This window comes from Drosophila mauritiana, chromosome 3R (assembly GCF_004382145.1).
Source record: "Drosophila mauritiana strain mau12 chromosome 3R, ASM438214v1, whole genome shotgun sequence".
NCBI lineage: Eukaryota > Metazoa > Arthropoda > Insecta > Diptera > Drosophilidae > Drosophila > Drosophila mauritiana.
Window position 1 is genome coordinate 14,587,740 of NC_046670.1, and position 21,671 is coordinate 14,609,410.

At 46.4% G+C, this 21,671-nt stretch overlaps 1 protein-coding gene across 2 annotated transcripts; it reads right to left on the minus strand.

Moving 5' to 3' along the window:
- Positions 1 to 1,257: 1,257 nt before the first annotated feature.
- LOC117143530 (steroid receptor seven-up, isoforms B/C) lies at positions 1,258 to 20,957 on the minus strand. Of its 2 annotated transcripts, XM_033308262.1 has the most exons (5): positions 19,845 to 20,953; positions 11,811 to 11,960; positions 7,605 to 8,156; positions 1,646 to 1,803; positions 1,258 to 1,395 (listed from the first exon to the last, which is right to left on the minus strand). In XM_033308262.1, the coding sequence occupies exons 1-5, from the start codon at positions 20,497 to 20,499 to the stop codon at positions 1,279 to 1,281; spliced, it is 1,632 nt and encodes a 543-aa protein (XP_033164153.1). In that variant the 5' UTR covers positions 20,500 to 20,953; the 3' UTR covers positions 1,258 to 1,278. The 2 variants fall into 2 exon arrangements, with proteins under 2 accessions (XP_033164153.1, XP_033164152.1); XM_033308261.1 differs by lacking the exons at positions 1,258 to 1,395; positions 1,646 to 1,803 and having other exon boundaries at positions 6,241 to 8,156; positions 19,845 to 20,957.
- Positions 20,958 to 21,671: the final 714 nt, after the last annotated feature.

The following is a 21,671-nucleotide window of genomic DNA, read 5'->3' on the forward strand; positions in this document are numbered from 1 at the left end:
GAAAGTGTTAGGGGTTTCTTTTTCTCTTTCCACAATGCATCGTCTTTCATTGATTTTCTCAAGTGTTTGTGGTCTAAAATTAAGTAGAACTCAGTGCCATTTAAATATTATACACATTCATATGTAAAGACGCTTTTTGGCGTCTTTCTTTCTTTTTTGGGGCTTAACTTTTGAAGTTCTCTGGGATATGTCAGCTGAGATTCGTTTTGCTCACAGCTGGGGCGGCCTAGAGAAAAACTTGATTTTTTCGAGGAGTTATGTACAAAGTTACAACAAAAGCTACAAATGGAAAATTAGTCAATTAAGCTACGCGGCGCTCATCCTTCAACTGTTTTTTTTTTACATTTTTCAATAGTTTTTTTTTGGGGTTTTATGGTTTTTGTGATAGGGGCGGGGTATCTACAAGGTTGCTTTATAGCCCCATTTCTAGATGCATAAATAATTACACTACTTGACATCCACAATGAGAGGAACTTCGCTGATATCGATTAAATTTGGCGGCGATTGTTGCTGTTGTTGCTGCGCGGCTGTTGCTGCTGCAGTTGCTGTTGCAATTGCAGTTGCAGTTGCTGTTGCTGTTGGCGTCGATGAGGCAGATGACAGTGAGCCAGCCGAGGATGAGGAGGGCATTGCTGCTGCGCCGTTGCTGTTGCTGCTGCTGTTGTTGCTGTTGCCGCTGCTGTTGCTGCTGCCCGCGAGCAACATGCGCTGGTGATGTTGCTGCAGGCACTGATTTGCATTGACTGCAGCAGCGGCCATCATCATGGTGGCGGCATCGCAGTAATTAGACAGCATCGTTGTGGTATTCACCGTGGATGTGGCTGCCGTCGCTGGTGTCGCATAAGCGGTGGTTGGCGTGGTCATATAATCGGTATTGCTATTGCCACTACTGTGGATGTTGCTGTTGGCCCCGCCGAAGAAACTGCCTGCACTCATATGATTGCCGACGTTGTTGTTGTTGTTGTTGCCGTAGTTGTTGATCTGCTGATTGCAAATGCTGCCGCCGCTGCCGTTGTTACCGTTGTGGCAACTGCTGCTGCCGCTGCCGTATGTTTGCTGCATGACAGCAACATTGGCGAGCTGGTCATGACTGGCAGCGACAACGTTGTGGCTGCCACATCCAGCGACATCGCTACCGCCTCCACTACCGCCACCGCCACTGCCACTGCCTCCGCCGCCGATGCCGATGCCGCCTCCGCCGGAATTGATGTTGAGCGTTGCAGCCGCCACAGCTGCGGCCGATGATCAAGTTGTTGTCAATTGGCGCCACATCGTGTGTCACATCGAAGGCAGATAGGGCCAGGAGAAACTGTTGCCGCTCAGCAGCATGTCGCGTATCAGCGTTTCAATTGGCGTTTTGCCGACTAGACGCACAAAAAACAATTGCTCAATGACCTAGCCGAAGAAAAAGAACGTAAAGAAAAACAAAAATTTTAATTAGGAAAGATATTTAATAATCAATAACTAAGCCCTTAATCGAACGAACTAAACTTGTAGCTTAATGCGTTAGAATTTAAAATGATAAAAATATTTCATAAAAAAGTTTGTTATGAAACCATGCTGTTACAGCTGATATTCCAAGCACCTCAGACTTAATGTTTTTTGACGATTTATTGTGTAATAATTAGCTAGATAATAAACTTACTTGTGAGGAGACCGTTCGCAGCGATGGCAGTCTGAGGAGCAGCTTGCCGAATCTCGTGGGCTGGTTGGGATACTGGGTCCGGCAGTACTCCTCGAGGGCGCACTGCGACTTCTCTTGCAGGGATTCAATGTGCGTCACATCGGACAGGCCGCAGGCATCTTAAAGATAGGCATAAAGAAAAAAAACTGATCAGTTCGCGGATTCACAGTTATGAATGCAAATACATGGTCGATACTCAAGGGGCAGTTCACCTGGCGCCGGCAGAGAGTTTCCAACTCTCGAGTCTGCCTGTCACGTCAAACCAATAACCGAACATGAGCCGCTGCCACGCCCACAACGGCTCAGTTCAATTGCGCTGAGGCTGAGCACACTGAATAGCACAAGACAAGGCAACAAGACACAACGGCAGTGGATCGATGACGAAACGGGTAGATTACGTCATGTCTATTTGATTTATGTTCAATTGAAGTCGGTCGGTCTACTGAGAAGTGAACAACAAGCGAGTACAACACTTGGGTTAATTAAATTCGGGAAAATTAAGCCGCAAGACAACGCCCTGTCCCCGCGAAAACGATACGATACCAATGGATTTTCCATCTTGTCGGCGGCTAGCCGTGGCATTTAATTACAGCGATGCTAGATTGCGCATACGCAGCGTGTGCCGTCGAGTGTTAATTGCCAGGCACCAAAAGTTTGCTTATCAATTGCCGCTGTTAAAGCATCAACAGAAACGGCAACGAGCGGTTCTTCTATTTTTTATACTCAAATACTCAAATACACACATATACTTTTTTTTGTTGTTTGAAATTCAAATTAGACATCAGCACTTGTAAATTTGCATAGCTTCAAAGCATTTCAAATGGTCGACGTTGCTGTTAAGAATGGCGTTTCGAAATTGCATATGAAATTTTGTTTGCTTAATTAGTCACTGCACACACGAGGACTCTATTACGCAAGCGAAAAACTGAGACCTGCAGCTGATATATCATTTTGCAGTCGAGCAGGCCGAGCTAATGATTGGGCCATTTGCCATTTGCCCACCGATATCATCGTGATGTGAGCTCATATATCCGATTGCCGAACACTCTCGCCAGTGATTGCATGGCCAGTTGTCTTGGTCTTAAACTGCATGTCGTTAATGGCACTCTGGGCCGCATTGGCCGCACGCAGCTCCGAATCTGAGCTGGCCATAAAAGACGAGTGTCAGCTGAAAGCCAAAACCACAGGCAAGATCTGTTCGATGATTGGCTTTGGCTGGCAGATAAAGTAAAATATTCGACGGCAGTTATCATATAAATTTGCTGTGCTTTGCCCCCACACAAAGCGCGTAAATCAAGCTAAATGATTTGTCGCCAGCGGCAACAGGAATTCAATTAGCCATTATTAACCATTCGGTTTCATAAACAACGGCCAAAACAACGAGGTAACTAGAGGTAATGGTAATAATCGTGAAGCTCTGGCTATACAAATTAGACATGGTCAGTCCGTCGAGCTCAACGAATCACTTCATTGGCCATGGCCATAATTGTCAATTGACTTTCCATTAGCTTGGACGAGATCCGAAGGATCCAAATGGGGGGAGTCATAAGCACAGACGGCGGAGGAGGTGGAAATTGTGCCAGGCCAGGTATTGAACATTTTTAGTTTCATTGAAATGCATCGCAGATGACGAGGACTCGGGATGCGGAGGAGTGGGAGTTGCATGCTCAAAGTGAAAGACATTCCACATCCAGGTCGGGCTCCACTCTGGGGAAGCACCAGCCCAGATCGGAGCTTTCTCGAGGGGTTAGCCTCGTCTCTGGGTTTTGATTTTTTGTCTCTGGCTTTTGTTAACTGTTTTTGGCTTGTATCATAGTTATGTACCCTACGACGAGCTTGGCTTCGATTTGTATTTGTGTGTTTGCTTTTCAGTTTTCAGTTTTCGGCTTTCAGTATTCAGTATTCAGTTTTCAGTATTCGGTCGGTTTTGGGTCGTCGCAGTTACTAACTCAGCGAGGGAGAGATCGTGACCGCGTGTTTTAAATGCATAATGACCGTAAAGTAGTTGGTTGCCCAACCAACCAACAGCAGACATATCGAAAAAGGAGCAACAGGAGTTGGGGGGCTAAACTGTTTAACAAAATTATGAATTGCTGCATTATATTTTATTAGATTTGTGTTCTTTATGGCTCCAGTTCTGGCCGGGCAGCAGGTCGTGCCGCGACCGCCAGAAACAGTTATAACTTTATTTAGTTTTAATAAGGATCGGGTCGTGTGGGGTCAACTGTGGAAAAGGAGTTCCGCTCTATCGACTGCATCTAAATCTTGAGCAAACAGTGACTCCTCCGAAAGGCTGGCAAAAGGGAAAACCCAAACCTAATATCGAAACGCGCCCTTAATGATTCTAATCAACTCAAGTCTGCCCCGGCCCAAAAGTTACTGTTAATTGCCAGAGTCTCAGGCTTCGGGGCACGTCGCTGGCAATTTTCAGGGGAAAAGTAGCGCAGGCGATCAATGAGCGCCACAAAACGATTTGAGCGGTGCTGCTTCGAGCCGAGACTGCTGCTTCAGGCCAGGCAAAAAACACACACAGAATGTTGGTCAAAAAGTGTGGCCAAGACATGAAAGCTACAACTCTTAACAACTGCAACAAACGACAGCAATCAGAGGGGCTGGGACTGAAGCGGGGTACAGCTGCAGCTAGAGCTGGAGCTAGAGGAAGATGCACCATGGCCAGGCAAGGTGGTGAGGTGGTCCCAGCCAGGTAACTTTGCCAGCCAACGAAGCAGCCAGAGGAGCAGACATGTCGTCAATGCGCTGCAGAAGATCTAGTAAGTCTATACCCGGTATTTTACTACCGCGATCGTGTCTCGTCTCCCACAATCTTCGAGCTGGAGACCATGGGTATGGGCATGGGCATAGGTATGGGTATGGGCTGCGCAGCGATTGATCGGCTGCAGTTTATGGACTCATGCAGCCAATTCAAATGCAATTGCAGCTTGCCAGGGTCTCAGCCAGCGAGACCACGAACTCCACGCCACACACGCCCCCTCGAGAGTGGGGCTAAGCTGATCGCGCCGTGCACTGAGAAAAAGCTTATAGCTTTAATACAACAAGTTTGAAAAGTATTCGACATTTGGATGTGGATAAGATCTGAAACCGTTAATAGGTTCATCAATAACAATCACATTAACAATATGATTTTGGACATAAGCGAAAGTTGTATATAATCCCAATCAAATGAAACTATTTCGTTCAGTGTAGTGAGGCCAAGAGACACACACAGCGTTTTGGAAATGGTAAAATTATTTTCATTGCAAGTTTGGCCAAGGCCTGGACTTGGTCCATTGGTCCATTGACTTGGGCTTGTAAGTAAGCGACATAAACGAGTGTTGTATTAATGTTCATAATGTGGTATCTCGACGTCAATAAACGTCGCCACAAAGAGCAGGAGGGGATTTGGGATATCTTCAAGCCAAGTTGAGTTCAGATCAGCGGAAAAACAATTGCGACGTGAATTTGGACAGCTGCTTGACACGACACGGAATGAGGGGGGTTACTAAATCATAATCTCAGTTTTCGCTGGCCATGCTGGGAAAGGGGGTACTAAATCAAAATCTCAGTTTTTCCCTACCCATAACTAAGCTGATCTTAAAATCGCTAACTTACGCTTAATTGCAAACTTAGCTTAGGCTAAAGTCAAAGAAAAGCTCAGTTCACTCTATTTGCATACGAAAACTTCAGTGATTTATTTCGCGTGGAACCTAATTGTCTAAAAATAAGTATGTATAAGGTTTAAGGCTTTAAAAATATTTAAATTATTCGCATATAAGCTGGTGTGATTTATTTAAATACGTGTGCATGTTTTAGATGTGCATGTGTTTCAGTGTGTGTATAATCCCAAAGTCCAGAGTTTTGTTGCCACGTGCGGATGAGATTAAATTTTGTTTGTTTTTGTGTGAATAGCTTTGTTAAAAAATGAAATAAAAATGTGAGAAGATTAGTGTTAAATAAATGGATGGTTTATGAAACGGAAAACTGATAAATTTGCTGAAATTATGAACAAAATGAATTCAACAAAATTAAAAGTTTTCCAACGAGCTGAAATAAATAGAGTTTCCAATACCTTGGGTTAGAATTGCACCTTAAAAACTTAATCAGAACTGGTTCATCATTTTAAGAATCTAAGGATCTTGATTGAATTTGATTTAAGCTTTCATTTAAATAAGTTAAATAATGTGAAACTATGTTATCACAGTTCAAACTTTTTGGTAAAATAGTTTCCAAAGTACTAGATATTCTTTTCAAACTATAAGCTGAAAATAGCGAGATACGATATAGTGGATTTAATTTCTTTTAAATTTAAGAAATAAAAACCAATCTATCGTAGTTTACAGATTTTACATTATGGTACTGAAAAGCAATGATGAAGTTGTTTAATTTCGTTACAAAGTTTAAACAAATTGATCATTGCATAGCAAAATTAGAAATATTTTTCAAAGCATTCAGATTATACTAATCCAAATTTACATCTTCTAAATAATGTTTTTATACTTATTTATCGTGATCAACGATAGATCCAATTTAATCAACAAAGCTATAGTTTGTTTTTAACAACTGCTAGTAGGATCTCACTTGGAAAGATTTGTATCTTCAAAGATGAAGCATTTATCAGTTCATAAGTTAGTTTGGGTTAGTAAGGTATTTGTTAGTAAGCCAATTGTAATGAGTAATAAAGAAATAAATAAATAAAATAAAAATTAGTCAACAAGCGGTGTAAAGCATTAGTAAGCAATAACGAGTAAAAACACAAGCCAGGATTAGATTTTTGTTTAACAGCAACAGCTTTATATATATTCTTAAGATTCTTTTTTTCTCCTCCCTTTGTTTCATCAAATTTTTTGGCAAAAGTTCACTAATTGAATCTATGTAATTACCACTATAATAAATTATGCTTAGTTTAAGGCAATAAATAGATAGAAACTAGCCATAGGCACTAAAGTAAGTACATGTACAGAGGGTTTAGGTCTACCTAACGCTATCGATATAGATACAAGTACATTTACAATACAGGGGGCTGCGATTTCTGTGAGATCCTACAACTGCCATCTACTACCGGCCAGGCTATAGGGCGAATACCTGTAACTGGGACTGCCGAAGGACGCGCTGCCGCTGCCGCTCGAGTGGGCAAGGGCGTGGGCGTGGCCCACCCCCACTCCGAAGGGCGTGCTGTGGTGGAACATATCGAAGGCCGAACCGAAGGCGGCGCGCGGTGGCGTCTGATAGTGGAACATGGCCGCCGCCGCCGCCGCAGCCGAGGGCGTCTGATAGGCTCCACCACCCAGCGAGGAGGAGGAGGCGGAGGAGGTCACTGGGACGGGAGCGGGCACAGGGAGTTGGGCCACGGAGGAGGTGGGCACGGGAGCGGGAGCCGGAGCGGAGGCAGGAGCGGGAGCGGTTGCCAGCGAAGTACTCAGCGGCGAGGCGGTTAGGTTGCGGGAGGACGAACCGCTTTGCGATTGAGTAGGAAGCGAGGCGCCCAGCCCGCTGCTGTTGTTGTGACCGGAGCCATCGCCTCCGCCGCTGCTAGGGGGCGTGGCCTGGGCCTGGGCATACAAACTGGCCAGCAGGTCCATCTCGGAGCCGGCGGACTTGGCCTGGCAGCTGCTGAACGCACTGCCGGCGGAGGGAACAAGGGGAGCAGAGGCGGAAGTGGAGGCAGAGGAGGTGGGTACCTGAGCCTGTTCCGCCTGCTGCACTGCAGCCTCAACGCCGGCCACGCAATTCATAAAGGCTGCCAGGTGAAGCGGCGCCTGCTGCTGAGCATGGGACTCCTGCTCCTGACGATTCAGTTCGTCTAGGTGGTCACGCACCACAGCCAGGACATCGTCATTGGATGCGGTGGAACCCTTGCCAAGCAGTGCTGAAACCTTGGTGAGCAGTGCCGGCACATCCTTGTACAGAATGTCCAGCAACTTACCGGTGGTGAAGAGCACGATCGCCTTGAGGCAGGAGTACTCCGCGGAGTCGACATGCAGCGCCTTCAGCTTCTCCACCTGCTCCTGGAAGATGCGGATGTGGTCCATGAAGGCCACCACGCGATCGGCGGCCATCGGGGAGGCATGAAGTCCGGCGGCAGCCAACAGTGGCGCCACATGGAGCGGCATGGAGCACTGGCTGGCGTTCAGGACGAAGAGCTCTGACCAGACGAGCCGGAGCAGGGCCACCTGGTCGGTCACCTGCAGCTCCGGGAAGAAGGGTATGTTCTTGGCCCACTCGACCGCCGAGAAGAGCAGTCGGGCGGCCAGTTCGCAGATGTTGTCGATGCCCATAATGTTGTTGGGTTGCATGCACTGGCCATATCGCGAAGTTGGATACGGTTCCGCCCGCAGCAGGAGCGAGATGTAGGAACTGAGGTACGAGTGCCCGTTAAAGCCGGCAATGCCCATGGGATCCCCGTTGGCAATCTGGTACTGCCCATGCATGCCGGCCAGACCGGGCTGAGTGGGTGGTACGCGTCCACGTTGGACAGCTGGAAAGAAAGAGGGGAAAGTCAGGATTAGATTGATTGAAGAAAAGGTGATCAATAACTAACAAAAATGCTTGTTTGCATTTTTTCCGAAACTAATCTTAAAGTTAGGGGTTTCTCTTAAGAAAATAATCTTTGGAAGGATGTACAGGCACCCTGCAAAAAAGGAATCTTGCTTTTGTTGGGCTTATTTTGACCGCCACATCACACTCGGCACAATGCGTGGCATTCAGCTCTGTTGGCAAAGCTGCCACAACTCACAATGCTCGCTATCTGGATATATCTGAGTATCTCGATCTGCATATAGAACTGCGTTGTTGTTGCTCGCCCTTTGTTGCAGGCGAAGACATCGTCATAAGATACTTTGCTGCCACCCCAGAAAGCCTTTCAACCCCTTATTCTGTGTTGGCTCGACTGCTTAGATATGCAAATTTCAACTAAATACTTTCAACGCATCCTTCGGATACACACACACTGCGGGTATCTGCGGATACAGCAGATGTGGGGAGAGTCTTGGCAGATTTTGGGCAAGTACGACTACAGGCAGGAAAGGAAATAATGGGCAGGTTTGTCCGTGTGTTTGTGTTTTTTTTTTTTTCATTTTTGCAAACAGTGGGGCTATATATAAACATTATAATTAACAATGTAAATGCTTAACAACTGAGCAGCTAAATGGAAAGTGAAAGGCCTTTTGAACTCTGGCCGGAAACGACATTTCGCCAGACATTGACGTGGATTCAGACATGGACATGAGCGCTGTGGATATGGATACACAATATCTGCTGAAAGTTAAGCCGAGGCCACTTGGACACGCTCTCGAGTGTGTGACATGTGAGCGGGAACTTAAAACTTGAGCACGTGCTGGCGGAAGATTCATTCATTAAGCAATCAGGCAAAAGGGCAAGTCGGGTTAGTACTATCTCGAAAACCCATTCCAAGGCAAACCCTTTGCGCTGCTTTCTTGGCTGCTGTAATCTGGGCCTGATCTCGGACGAAACCACAGGCTTAGGCAGATTCTCCATTTGGGTTTTGCGGCCAGCAGCTTTTAGCTTCTTCGCTGCTCTTGCGGTCAGACAATATTTTCCCAGGCGCATAAATAAGGCGCTGGACACTCAACCGGTTTTGCCGTCATAGATCACCAAGTGCATCTTATACAGAGTAGGACCTCTGGGATGGCCAACCCCTCCTCACTCCAAGTCGCACAATTACGCAAATGTATTGTGTAAATAAGTGTCCCTATCTCGCTTGCTCCTCCGCCGGATGGACAGTGGTCAACTGGTTCGGGTGGTGCAACCCCCGGCTTAATTGCTCCGCCAGGGCAATAAACAAACACCTTCGGACCCGGGACAGAAAGGGATTTCAGGATATGTCCATTGTGCGGACTGACCAGAAACGCTTTCGCTTTTCCCTTAAATCCGTGTAGGAATCAGAAAGACGTTACGTTTCGTAGACGAAGCTGACCAGGTAGAGATCGGCGAATCCAGTTCCAGAGCCAGTGCCAGTTCCACTTCCAGCTGCAACACCATGGGCTTCGATCCACAATGTTTTGTGCATTTTTAGCAATGCTTTGTTTTAGTGCGGATTCGAATTGGTCTGGCCCAAGGCTCCGATTGCGTTGGCCAGATTGCGATGGAGCTCTAGGTGTGCCTAGGATGTGTGGCTGTTAGCCCAGCTAGGCGGGTTGCCAAGGTGTGGAGTTTCCATCTGGCCGTGGAGGTGTTAGAAACCTTTTGCTGACCCACTTTCTTAACCAGCCAACTCTTTTCAACTAACTCCGTCTATTGTGTGCCCAGAAATGCGTTCGACCAAGCCCACAAAACCGGCGAATGCAGGTGGTGTTGGCTTGCAACCGGTGGATTTGGAATTCCAGTGGTCAAAGTTCACGAGCAAGAGTTCACAGCATCGGAATGGCCAGACAGCGAGTTCCTTTCCCACCCCAAAATAGATGGAAATCCCTTTAAAAATTCATCATAAATCCCGAATAACTTTACATAATTTTGCTACCCCTTAAAAAAAAAACTAGTTTTTGTGCAGGAAAACTTCAGCTACCAGTTTCGCCCCATCCCACTTCCCTTGACCAATTGACACTGCAATTTAATTAGAGCGACCCGGAACACCGATTTGATGTTGTTTTTTCAGGTTTTGTGAGGCTTTTTGTGCGCCAAACCCGTACAATTTCTTGACCCAGGGTCGTTCCAGGCACAACCTTTGTCCCGCTTCGCAACTAAGTACCATGGCCCTCTCATAAAGAGGGTAAAACCGAAGGAAACCGCCTATGCAGAATTGAGATTTTCTCACGATTTCTCAGCTTTGATAGCGAGGGACTAGTTTTACGCAGAACTTGTCATTAAAGAAATGTGACTCAACATTGAGTGGACAAACGCAAACGTTGAAAACAACCCAGATCCAGAATGTGGCAAAAGGTGTTGAACTCTTTTGCGTTTTACGAGGAGTTCTGGGGCAAGTACTGGGTGAGGAAATATTAGATTTAATGGGCTTAACAGGTAGATCGCCGACCTGGGTTCGGACTATGTCATTAGCCAAAAACTAGTCTTGGCTTAGGTAAATTTCAAATGCCTTTTTCACAATCCGACGTCGACTAAATAAATGTTTATATTCATTTAATTACAAGTGCATTGAGAGGAGGCTGCTGTAGCTGCATTTTAATTGCCCGTAGTCGCCATAAATTAACGTTTTCGTTCTTAACCCAAATCGATGTGTACACTGTTCAGACATCTGTAGCCGTTGCCGTTGGCTATAGCTATGGCTATATCTATTAGCATTTTGCGAAAAACCTGTCAATATTAGTGCAAATAATAACAGCTTAGTGTCCGCTAACTGCAGTCAGTCTCTATCTTTTGTATCTGCGACTCCCTGACAGACGCTAATTGTTAATGCTGACAAGTGTAACTGGCCATTGGCAGTCAGTCACTCAGTCAGTCACTCAGTCAGTTAGTCAGCCAGCGAGCCAGTCATTCCGTCAATCAGTCAATCATTGTGCCGCTGCAGGAAAACGAGTCTCACCCAAGTATGCCAAATATTTGTCTTGGCCGTGCTTACAAATTAGTTACACATTGGGCTGCATTTGATTAACTGATCAATTGTGTCGCATTTCGCGCAGTGTACCCAACACGACTGGGCTTCATTGTAATTATGAACAAGCGATCGAACAAGTTTGCATTTGATCTTCGGGGTCAATAAGCTGGTCAATCGCCTGCCTAATTGTCTTTTCTCATACGACTTCTATTGGCGGCGGCGGAATATACGAGTACATAAGAGATATGTACAGCGAGTATAGCATGCGAATTTGGGTGCCAACACTTGGCCTGATCCGCTCTGATCTGGCATAGTTCCTGGCACCCAAATAACTCAACTGATCCGCACCGCAACGAACCGAACCCAATTGTTCTCGGCGAATTCCTAGCATGTGACATTTAGTCATCGAGGAGATGCTCTACTTCCGTTTCTTCGGCCGTTGATTTAATTTATACTGTTTGCCTCTGGGTTTGACTTTTAATTGACCCACAGCACACAGGCAGCAAGCACAGTGCCAGAATTTCTTTGTTCTGAATAACACATTTGTTTTTCTGTTCTATAACTAGTTGAGTTGCTGAAGATGAGGATGCCTGAGATGATGATCATGATGATGATGCTTACCTTCGCGTCTCATGCCCATTTTGAGGCACTTCTTCAATCGACAATATTGACATTGATTGCGATGATGCTGATCTATGGGACAGTTTCTGCTGCCGCGGCACGAGTAGGTGAGATTGCGTCGCACCGAGCGCTTGAAGAAAGATTTGCAACCTGAAAGGGAAAACATTCGATATTAATAATACTGGTATGGTAAAAACCAAGCTAATTCAACTTCAACCCAGTCTTAGAATGCCTGCGAGCGCTACAAATTCCTTGGCACCACAGGCTCCTCAAGAAAACAAGAATTGTTACCACTTGTGTGAGGCAAAGTGAGTTCCGAACCACGTTGCCTTCCTGATGCCCATGTCAATGGTCATGTTACACGTTTCATGGCTTAACGCCTCCCATAAAATTACCTTTAATGGCTTTCAATTAACAAAGTGTATCTTGGCCACGGCGATACAACATCCCTCCCGAAAATAAAAGAGGGAATAAAACTGGCAGCAAGTTCAAGTTCGGCTTCAGCTCGAATGCCACGAATTTACTGTTAAGCTAGACGGCGGCCAGATCAGCCATGGCTCGTTGGGCCCCGCGGTTTTGGCCGCAACTTCAACTTGGCTAAGTGCTTTGGGCCACAGTTGGGTGTTGTTGTAGGACAAGCCAGCGACACGGCAAGTTAATGTCGCCGACGCGTATCTAAACATGTGTATCACCTGGCTCTGCATCAGAGTTTTCTGCATATAGAGCCCAGCTATTTGGTTTGGGGATATATGTACATATATACTATGCGAGTCTGTATAGGAGGCATTGTGTGGACCTGGTTTTCCGTCTTTTTTTCGCTTTTCCCCAGAGCAAAAAGATTTCTCACAATAACTCAAAACAATGGCATATGCTCATAAAATTCGTTTTAAGCTGTAAAATCATCATCAAACAAAATATGTAAGCGCTGAGCGTTTATGCAGACCCGATCCTATCCTATCCACTCCTACACCTACCCCCCGACTTATATTGCATGCGATCGCTGGCTATAAAAGATCTTTCAATGCTTTTTGCCAATGCGATCGTGTGGCTTCAGCCTCCCACCGAAATGGAAACAAAACGTGGTCCGCAAATTGAAATTGATTGAAAGTCGATGGCTTAATGCACTAGCGGAAGATACTTCAAAAAACCTAGATTAAGATATCGATTAAGTTAAGCCAGAGTCTCTCAAAGTAAAATCTTAACTGGCCAAATTAAGGATGTCTTGATGATCCTAAATCGGCGATCTTCTTATCCTGAGCACTCGTTATAGTTCATCCACCAAAGGGCATTCAGTGTTCATCACTTTTGGCTCTTTCATAGAGACCAACCGGAGAGACAACTACGAACACATCTAGAAATACCCTCACTTACACACTGCCAGCTTTTACACCATATGATCTACGAATAACGATATTGTACCGAGTCACGATTTCTGCCAAAACGTACCGTTGCCTTTTGGCCCCCCGTACTCCCCGTAATTTCCCCCACCGACTCTGACTGCGCTTCGAGTGTTCGCTAGAAGGGGAAGGGGGAACGAACGACTTGGCCAGAAAGGCAGAAAGCCACAAAGGCAGAGGTAAATAAAAGAACTTGCAACAGAGGCAAACTGCCCATATGCGCCTATCGCAACTCTATCTAGAGCTGCATCCCATCCCAGTATCCCGAGTATCTCTGGGTATCTTAACTTTTTGGGATGAACAGAGGGGGGAAACGATCCCCAGTGGACTTTACGATGCGAAAGATGCGCGTCGTTATTGATGAAGATACGAATGCGAGTACGAGTACATCGCGCAGATACCGTAAACAAAATCTGCGACGGGGGGTGGAGTGGATATCGTGTTATATCAATAACCGAAAAAGGGTGGATCGCACTAGCGCTTGAGATACGATAGTGTGGGAAGTCCGGGACGAAGCCCTAGAATCCTTCTCATTCTCTCTCTCTTCTACGGCTTCGGGCTTAAGCGCTTGGCTTTTTGGCTTAGCCAAAAGAGTCGAAGTCTCGAGTTGGCCATCTTCGCATTTGCGGTAGTTTCAATTACCGCTTCACCTAATTGCCAGCGGGTGGCTAAGGGAAGTACATAGTTCGCGTGTGCTACGCGCCATAAAGCGTTCAATACAGTTAGAAGAGGTTCCGAGAACTTAGCTAAGCTAAGCTAAGCGTTTTATTAATTGAACTTCCTGAAAGTGAGCTGGCTGCATCATCTGTGTATCTGCACCGCACGAGATCCCCTTGCCGCTTGGCTGGGCAATTTAAAGCGTTAAATTAGTTGGCTCTAGACCGAGAGTGTATCTGTATCTTTTGGCACATGCACTCGGGTGGCAGATGGCCCAATCAATTGCGGACTCCACTTTTCCCCATTTTCCCCAGCCGCGGTCAATGATCGCTTGGCCCAGAGGTAGCGGAACGGAGATCGGGGGTATGGGAGCCGAGGGGATCGGAAAATGGAGCGATGCAAAGTCAAAGTCGCCTTGACTTTGGCTCATTTTCTAATTACTAATGCACACACACACACACAGAGGGTGGTCGGGGAGAGGGCCATCATTAAGGTGCAATAATTAAATGTTAAGCTTGCAACACGGAGCAGCCAGCAGCTAGTCCAAGTAATTAGCACAAACGGCAGCGCCAAGAATGGTGCACAAGTCCAGACAAAATATCTGGAGTACAACCGAAACATAATTACAGCCCCCGCCGACAGACACGAAACTGGTAGTAACTCATAACTCGGCTCATGCACTTGGGGTATCTACAAAATGCACTGATTATGAACGGGGTCTCTAGCAAAAAATTAAAAAAAAGATACGGAAAACAAGAACCTGGAACGGAACAGGTGAATTCCGATATCCCACAGGGCCCAGACTTTTTATGGCTCAATATGGGTCAACTGTAAATCCAATGCCAATCTGGGAAGTTCCGTATCTACGAGTATCCGCATGAGCTCAGAACCAACCTATGCAATTGTTTCGCTGGAATCGGAGCAGTCTAAGCTGGCTTTTCATTTGCATCTTCCATATGTCACGTTGCCCGAGGGGAAAATGCAAAGAAAATGCCGCCTTAGATAAGCGATTTGGCTTTGATTTAACTGATGCTATGCGAAGTTATGCGGCAAGTCGCGTTCTCTTTTAGCCGCAAAGCCAGAAAGCCGTGCAAATGCCCTGGTCATGTAGCCAAGTACTGGTTCCTTTTGGGCCTGGCCATCCAGTCAGCCAGCCAGCGACACATGGCGATAAGCGGGGTTATGGCCAAAGGTAAAGACTCTACCGGCTAGATCGCAGCCGTTCTGGCCAAGTTGCAACTTGTTGTTTTGGCCCTCTGAAAGATGCACACAAAACGTGCTGGGCCTGATCGATTAGCCGAACTTGGTTGAAAACGAAAATTGCGCATGAAGTGGCAACAGAGGAAAATGCAGCAGGCAGTAAGCAGCCGAAAAGTTTTTGGCCCAGAGCTCGAACGCTTGGAGTAGCTGGGGCTTAACATAATTAATTAAACCGTTACATTATAAAGCGGATCAAGTCGGTAGTTCACGATTTCCTTACCCCAGAGACCCTCTTTCATTTCGGGCGCCTTTTTCGAAATCGCATCGTGTCAGGATGAATTTTTTGCGCCTCATTTTAAGAGACTTGAGTCTTGAGTTTCGGAATCGCATTCGGAGATTCGGAATTGAAAATGGAATCGGAATTGGAATTGGAAGTGGAATTGGGGGAGACTGGTCTGCGAGACGGGGCTAGTCTGCTTTATTGGCTCGAACATTTCTTCTAAGTACAACGATTTGTTGTACAAGCCAGCTTTTAATGATTACAATGTCTGCCTGCCTGGCTGCAGTTGCAGCTTGCAGTTGCAGTTTTTGATCCCCAGCCCTATTGGGTTTGTTTGTTTGTCTCACTGCCTTCTGCCTCTTCTGTCTCGGCAATATCTGTACAATTAACTTTTGTTTTTTGGTGATTTTCCTTTGGCTGCCCTTAATGAAGGGTTCAGCTCTGGGGGCTCATTAATGTTGACACAACGCTTGGGCAACGATTTCGCCTATATAAACTCGTACAAGTATGGGATTATTGTGACAGCGTCGTTAACCCGATAAATGCCCGCGAATATTTGCCAGTGCAAACATAAAAATTTGTCAAAATAAATATCGAGGCCATAAGTTATCCCACATTCACATGAGTTGGGGAGCAAAGAAAGAGCTACCGAGTTGTAAATCATCAGAAAGCAGACTGCAAATCGCACGGAAGTTATAAATGTTTATCAAAAGGCGATTTATTTGATATATGTTATGGGCATGAAATTGACTCGGCCCGCTTGGTAAAGCCGTTCTCGTACCGCTAAATGCAAATTTTAATACAAGCCTTGAATTTATCTTTGCCTCCTGCTAATTAATAAATAAGAAATTTGCTGCTGCGGGCGTTTTGAACACGCCCACTCGCCACAAAATCCCAAAAAAAATATATAAAAAATACGAAATATATGCCCGAAATTGCAGCGTCATAAATTGCAATGTTCGGTGGGCGTTGTTAATTTCTGCATTCGTATTTACTTTGTTGCTTTTACTTGTGCTCTGGTGGGGGGCAGGTCGTATCACAGACAGCAAATTGATTTATGTTTGGCTTTTGTTAAATGCTCAAAGTGGAATGAATTTCCACAGCGAAAAGCGAATTTCAAAAGAGCGCCATTTAACAGATTGTCAAGAGGTGCAAAGTGAAAAGCAGCAATGTATCTTTTATTAATCAACCAAAAATAAATAGCTTTCTTCGCAGAAAATAAATGCGAATTAAAGCTAGATGTTATGGTTTCTTAACCCACAAGATCTACATATATATATTTATAAAGAAACACCATAAAAAAATCTATTTAATTTTCCCCTACTGTATTTCTTAATCTTTTCACTCAAGTTATTTGCCCACATCATAATGAAGTTAATTAAAAAGCCACACATGCTGAATAAAATTCTGCACAAAGGAAGAAGACAGAGGAAACAAGATTCTCCCCGCCAAATCTTCGGATACTGACCAAGTATTGTGCGACATCAAGAAATTCGGACATTTCTCCTCATCTTTTTTCAAAGACCTGGGATTGGGAGCCTCAGCTTGTGGGATCTTTTTTTTGGGTTCTGAGCCTTAATTGCCGAACGTGGGAATCTATTTAAATGAGTTTGATGTAAGCTCGTTCGCGGAAAATGTACATACTCGTACATAGTACATACATGTAGCCGGGAGCAAATGGAACAAGCTGGAAAATGTCGGGATTATTTATGCTGCCCCAAGTTGACAATCTGTGGCTGGCGGCTGCACTTCACACACATTATTTGTGGCAGCTAATGGGCTCGGCTGGCGCTTAACAATTAGTTGGGATGGCAATTTTTTACAGCTCTTTATGATCACCCCCGAACCCCTCTCTTGTGGTCCTGCTCTGCTTACCCGATGTTTGTTTTAATTAATTGCATGCCAGGTACTTGGTACTTAGTGGTGCTGGCAGCTTTTCGCAAAATTTATTTGTCATTGTCATGTGCGCGGTGCGCCACTAAGTTATGCTAATTCCCATTTTGACATGGGTGCTGAGATAGTTTTCTTGTCGAAATTGGAAATTCAATTGGGTTCCTAGAAATGGTGGCAGTAATATTTTGTGCAAACTTGCTGTTGCTTGTGCTACAGCGCTAATTGATGGCTGTGCAACTAGCCGAGAGATACGGGAAATCTGAGCTTTTCGGCCACACTAATAGCCATGACAAATAGCCAAATTAATAGGGGATACAGGGCGCGGGGGCAGAACGTAAAGGGGTCTTGCCACATTAGAGCCATGCACTCATCATTAATATTATCGAGGCACTTTTATCAGCGCACATTTTTCAGCCGCCACTAAACCGTGACTTTTCCAGTTGGCTAAAGGTTACGGCTGCCATTCGCTTCAGCCTGCCGATGATGAGCGCAAGACTTTTGGCCGCTCGTCCTCCCAATTTCACCAACAGCTGGGCGCGAAATCAAACAAGTTGCCACCACAATGGGAGGACATGGGCAGGAGGATCTTCTGTTCAGCAGGATGGTAAACTGGTGGAAGGGGGAGTGGAATGAGAAGCGGACAACACGCATAAGCTACAATTAATCTTGCAGCTACGAGTACCGCGACTGGCGGGGTGTCTTGGCATAAATTCACATACCCATACCCATGCCCATAGCTAGCTGTGTGCCTTGAAACCTGGAAACTGGACATACGGATAGACATACGGACAGAAGGGACCTCCAGACAGACGGACAAGTGAGCACACACACACACGAGTTTAGAGCTCAGACAGCCGAAACGAGTTGCCGCGCAACGTAGTGGTGTGGAGTGAAGTATCTTTCTTTTCTAAGAGCCACGAAAAGTATCTGCACCTCGAAGTGAATCAGCTGAAAGGACGCGACCAGGCACCGGAGTAGCAAAACATAAAAAAAAAAACCCTGAAAACGCCGGCAATGATATGGGGCTCTATGCGCTTTATTATGATTTTTCCTACGTTTTATTTCGCCAGCATTTGAGTGAAGCTACAGCTACAGCTCTGCGCAGTCTGGGCGATTGCATAGAACAAAATAGATTGCTATCGTGGCAACATCATCAGGCCAACAGGCAACTACATACTATGCCACATGAAGGGATCCGGGGAAACACCTTCAGAATGCAACGAGGCGGTCACAGAGCCGCATATCTTCTGATTGTTGCTCTTGTGGGTTGCGCATGCGTACAAAATGCTCGGTGATTAATAATAATAGCAGCGCCCGCGAACGAACAGTGGGAGCCAGCGGAGTGCCAAGTATCTGGGAATCTCTGCGATCATCATACCAATGGCCCACTGTGCCTCACTTCTTGGCTCTTAGCTGTGGCTGTGGCCGTGGCTTTGCCTGTGTGCTCCAGTGCCAGAACATTTGAAGAGATACGAGCATGACAAGTTCAACTTCAAGCTGCACTAAATGCCAGAGCGTATGCCAGATCTCCCTCTATCTCTGAATGCAGTTACCCATCTGGCCCGCCTCCCGCCTTCCATCGCCCATCTGCCGCCCCTCTTGTCCGGAACTCCAGGTGAGGCTCCCCTTATCCAGAAACCCAGTGAGAGAGACAATAAGTAGGTGGGCGCTTCATTTAGCGGCCGCCGCACAATTTGCATGTTTGCACAACAATTGTTTGGCTTCGGACAAAGCACGGACCGTATTTTATTTAGATAATAATTTTTATCTGACGATAAGGCCGAGAGGCAGTGCGTGCCCGGATCGCAATATATATATATATATATATATATATCTATCTCGTGCTGGGAACTCTGGTGTAACGGAACGCTGACCAGAAATGCAAAAGTATCTGAGTATCTGGAAATTCAACTGCCAGAACAGGGATTTTTTTTGGGATACTTTATCAGCACTTTAGGGGCAATTGCAGTTGTAAAATTTAATTAGACACAATAATATATAACAGCAAAAGACAGTAAGCTTATGCGCAAACATAAATCTCGCTGGGGTCAAACCAAACTATTGTTTCGATCATAAATGTATTTTTTGCTCGTAAAAACATCTTTACATGATCAACTAACTAGCTTTCGGGCTCTGAGTAGGTTTATTGACTGCCCTGGCCCACAGATATACATTCCAGCTGCATCCCGCCAACTTTTGCATGGCCCTGGGAAGAATTCCCAATGCTCTGCCATTCCGCCACACACCCACACCTGGCCGAGGGTTTATTGCCAACTCATCAAACTGCCATAACTCACCGAAACTGTCAAAAATCAGCGGCTGGCAGGCACGCTTTTGTGCTCGCTTTCTATTACGTTGGCCATTTCTGTTTGGTCATCCCCAGTTCGAACCCGAGTACGAAATCAATTGACCCCCAATTGCACCTTGGAGGTGAGATTGCTACTCAGCAATAAAAATTGCCAAGATGCGATGGTCCTCAAATAGATACATTGACATGTCTGGCATAAGTACAACTTATGTACTGGTGGAGTGGTAACATCCCTAGCTCACACATTCACTCTAACTATTTCCTCCCAATTTGAATATAATTTCGCGCAGTGTACTCACCTTCGCAGGTAAATTGTCCGTAGTGCTTGCCGGAACTCTTGTCGCCGCAGACGACGCACTCGATGTTCTGCTTGCTGTCGATCTGGGATCCACTGTTGCTGCTCTGCGAGTGGGAGCTATTCGCCTGGGAGCTGGGCGTGGTGCTGCCGCAGCCCGTGGGCTGTCCCTTGATGCTGGTGAGCATGTCCTGGCCATGGCCCTTGATCAGTGGCAGCATGTCGGAGCCGTGTCCGGGATTGACGCCCGAACCGGAGCCCGATCCGGAACCGGAGTGATGGCCACCGGCGGAACCGCCATTGGCGCTGGGCAGGCTGCTGGACAGATCCTCCTTGATGCCGGGATGATGGCCGGATCCCGCCTGATTGAGGCTGGGGCAGGAGAGGTCCTGTTTGATCACCGCCGACTGCTGGCTGGCCACGCTGCTCGGAGTGGTACCGCCGCCGCCCGTCGCCACGCTGCCGGTGGTGGTGCCCGGTCCGGCGGAGGCGGCGTGCAGGTGACCGCCGAGGGAGGCCGGCGGCTCGTGCCAGGCGCTGTGCGGCGGGACGCCCAGCCCCATCGAGCGGGACAGGCCGATGTCGAAGGCCGACAGCTCCGCGCCGGATTGCGGGCGCGGATTGAAGAAGCCGGGAGCCGTGGACGGGGAGGCGCACATGACGCCGCCGCCGTACACGCTCAGCGAATTGTGCGTAATAATTTTGGCGGCCGGGTCGGAACACGTGGGATAATTGCTGGAATACACTTTGTACGCACTTGGTACGGTTCACACTTTGGTTTCGATAGAGTCCTCGGCTCTAGCTTTTAACTTGTATCCTTTGATTCTTATTTGTCAGCCGCGTTATAATTCTTTTTCTTTATGTTAAAATAAATTTAATATTTTCTTTTAAGCTGCATATGCTGTTAGCATTTCAGCTGGCTTCACTAATAAAACACTTGGTTTATTTTTGAATATTTTTTTGATGTTGCTTATTAATTTCCCGCTCGGCGCACACACGAGATATAATATCTTAAAGACTTTGAAATTTTTCAATTTCGGTATCTTTGCGTCATGCGGAGCAGCGAAATCTCAGCTGTTCTCGTAAGGCCTTTTAGAGCCTGACTGGCACAACATTCGTGGCAAAAGGTACACGACCCGACCCGACTCGACTCGACCGTTTCGACCTAACGACACATCACACAAATCTCTCTCCGCTCCCCATACTCAACTCAAACGGGCAGTGGTGCTGGTCTGCTCACTCTCGTTCAGCTGGCACTGCCGTCTAGTTGAGTGAAATCGACGCTCTCGCTCGCTCGCGTTGGTGGGGCAAGACCTTCGACGCGTTTGGCTGGTTTGCCACCACCACTGAACCACCACCACCAGTGCACCCAGTATGCCCACCACCACCACCGCTGAACAGAAGCAGAGTGGCTGCTCTCTCACTCAACGAAGCACACTCACTCACTCACTCATCCAATCCAACTAGAACCCGTTTGCTCTTATTAGCTCGCTGTTGGGCGCATCTGTTAGATACTTTTACCGTTAAGGCTCTTTATCGCCGGACTTTTCGGTTTCGGGGGTCTCAACTTTTTGCCAATTTGTTTAAAATGAGTCTCCACCCCGAAATAAGTTTTTCGGCGCTGTTTATCTTTTTGCTGGCTACTCGAATGGTTCTGCTCTGGTTGGCCAACCGCCTTAAAGTGCGTTCTACTTTGTATTCCACCAATTTCAGTGGCGCTTAAAGTCCGATTTCTTATCTGGAGGAAGAGTTTGGCGGCCATAATGCCCGTTCGCGGTTAAATGTTTGCTTTAAAGCTTCTTTTCTATTGGTTGCCAACCAAAGAAGATCG

What these genes read in the sequence shown, in the direction of transcription:
- LOC117143530 (XM_033308261.1), bottom strand. Translation starts at nt 20,499, where the DNA reads ATGTGCGCCTCCCCGTCCACGGCTCCCGGCTTCTTCAATCCGCGCCCG. An exon ending in CGGACAATTTACCTGCGAAG is followed by an intron (nt 11,961 to 19,844) that starts GTGAGTACACTG and finishes TTTCCCTTTCAG; the next exon opens with GTTGCAAATCTTTCTTCAAG. An exon ending in AATGGGCATGAGACGCGAAG is followed by an intron (nt 8,157 to 11,810) that starts GTAAGCATCATC and finishes CTTTCTTTCCAG; the next exon opens with CTGTCCAACGTGGACGCGTA.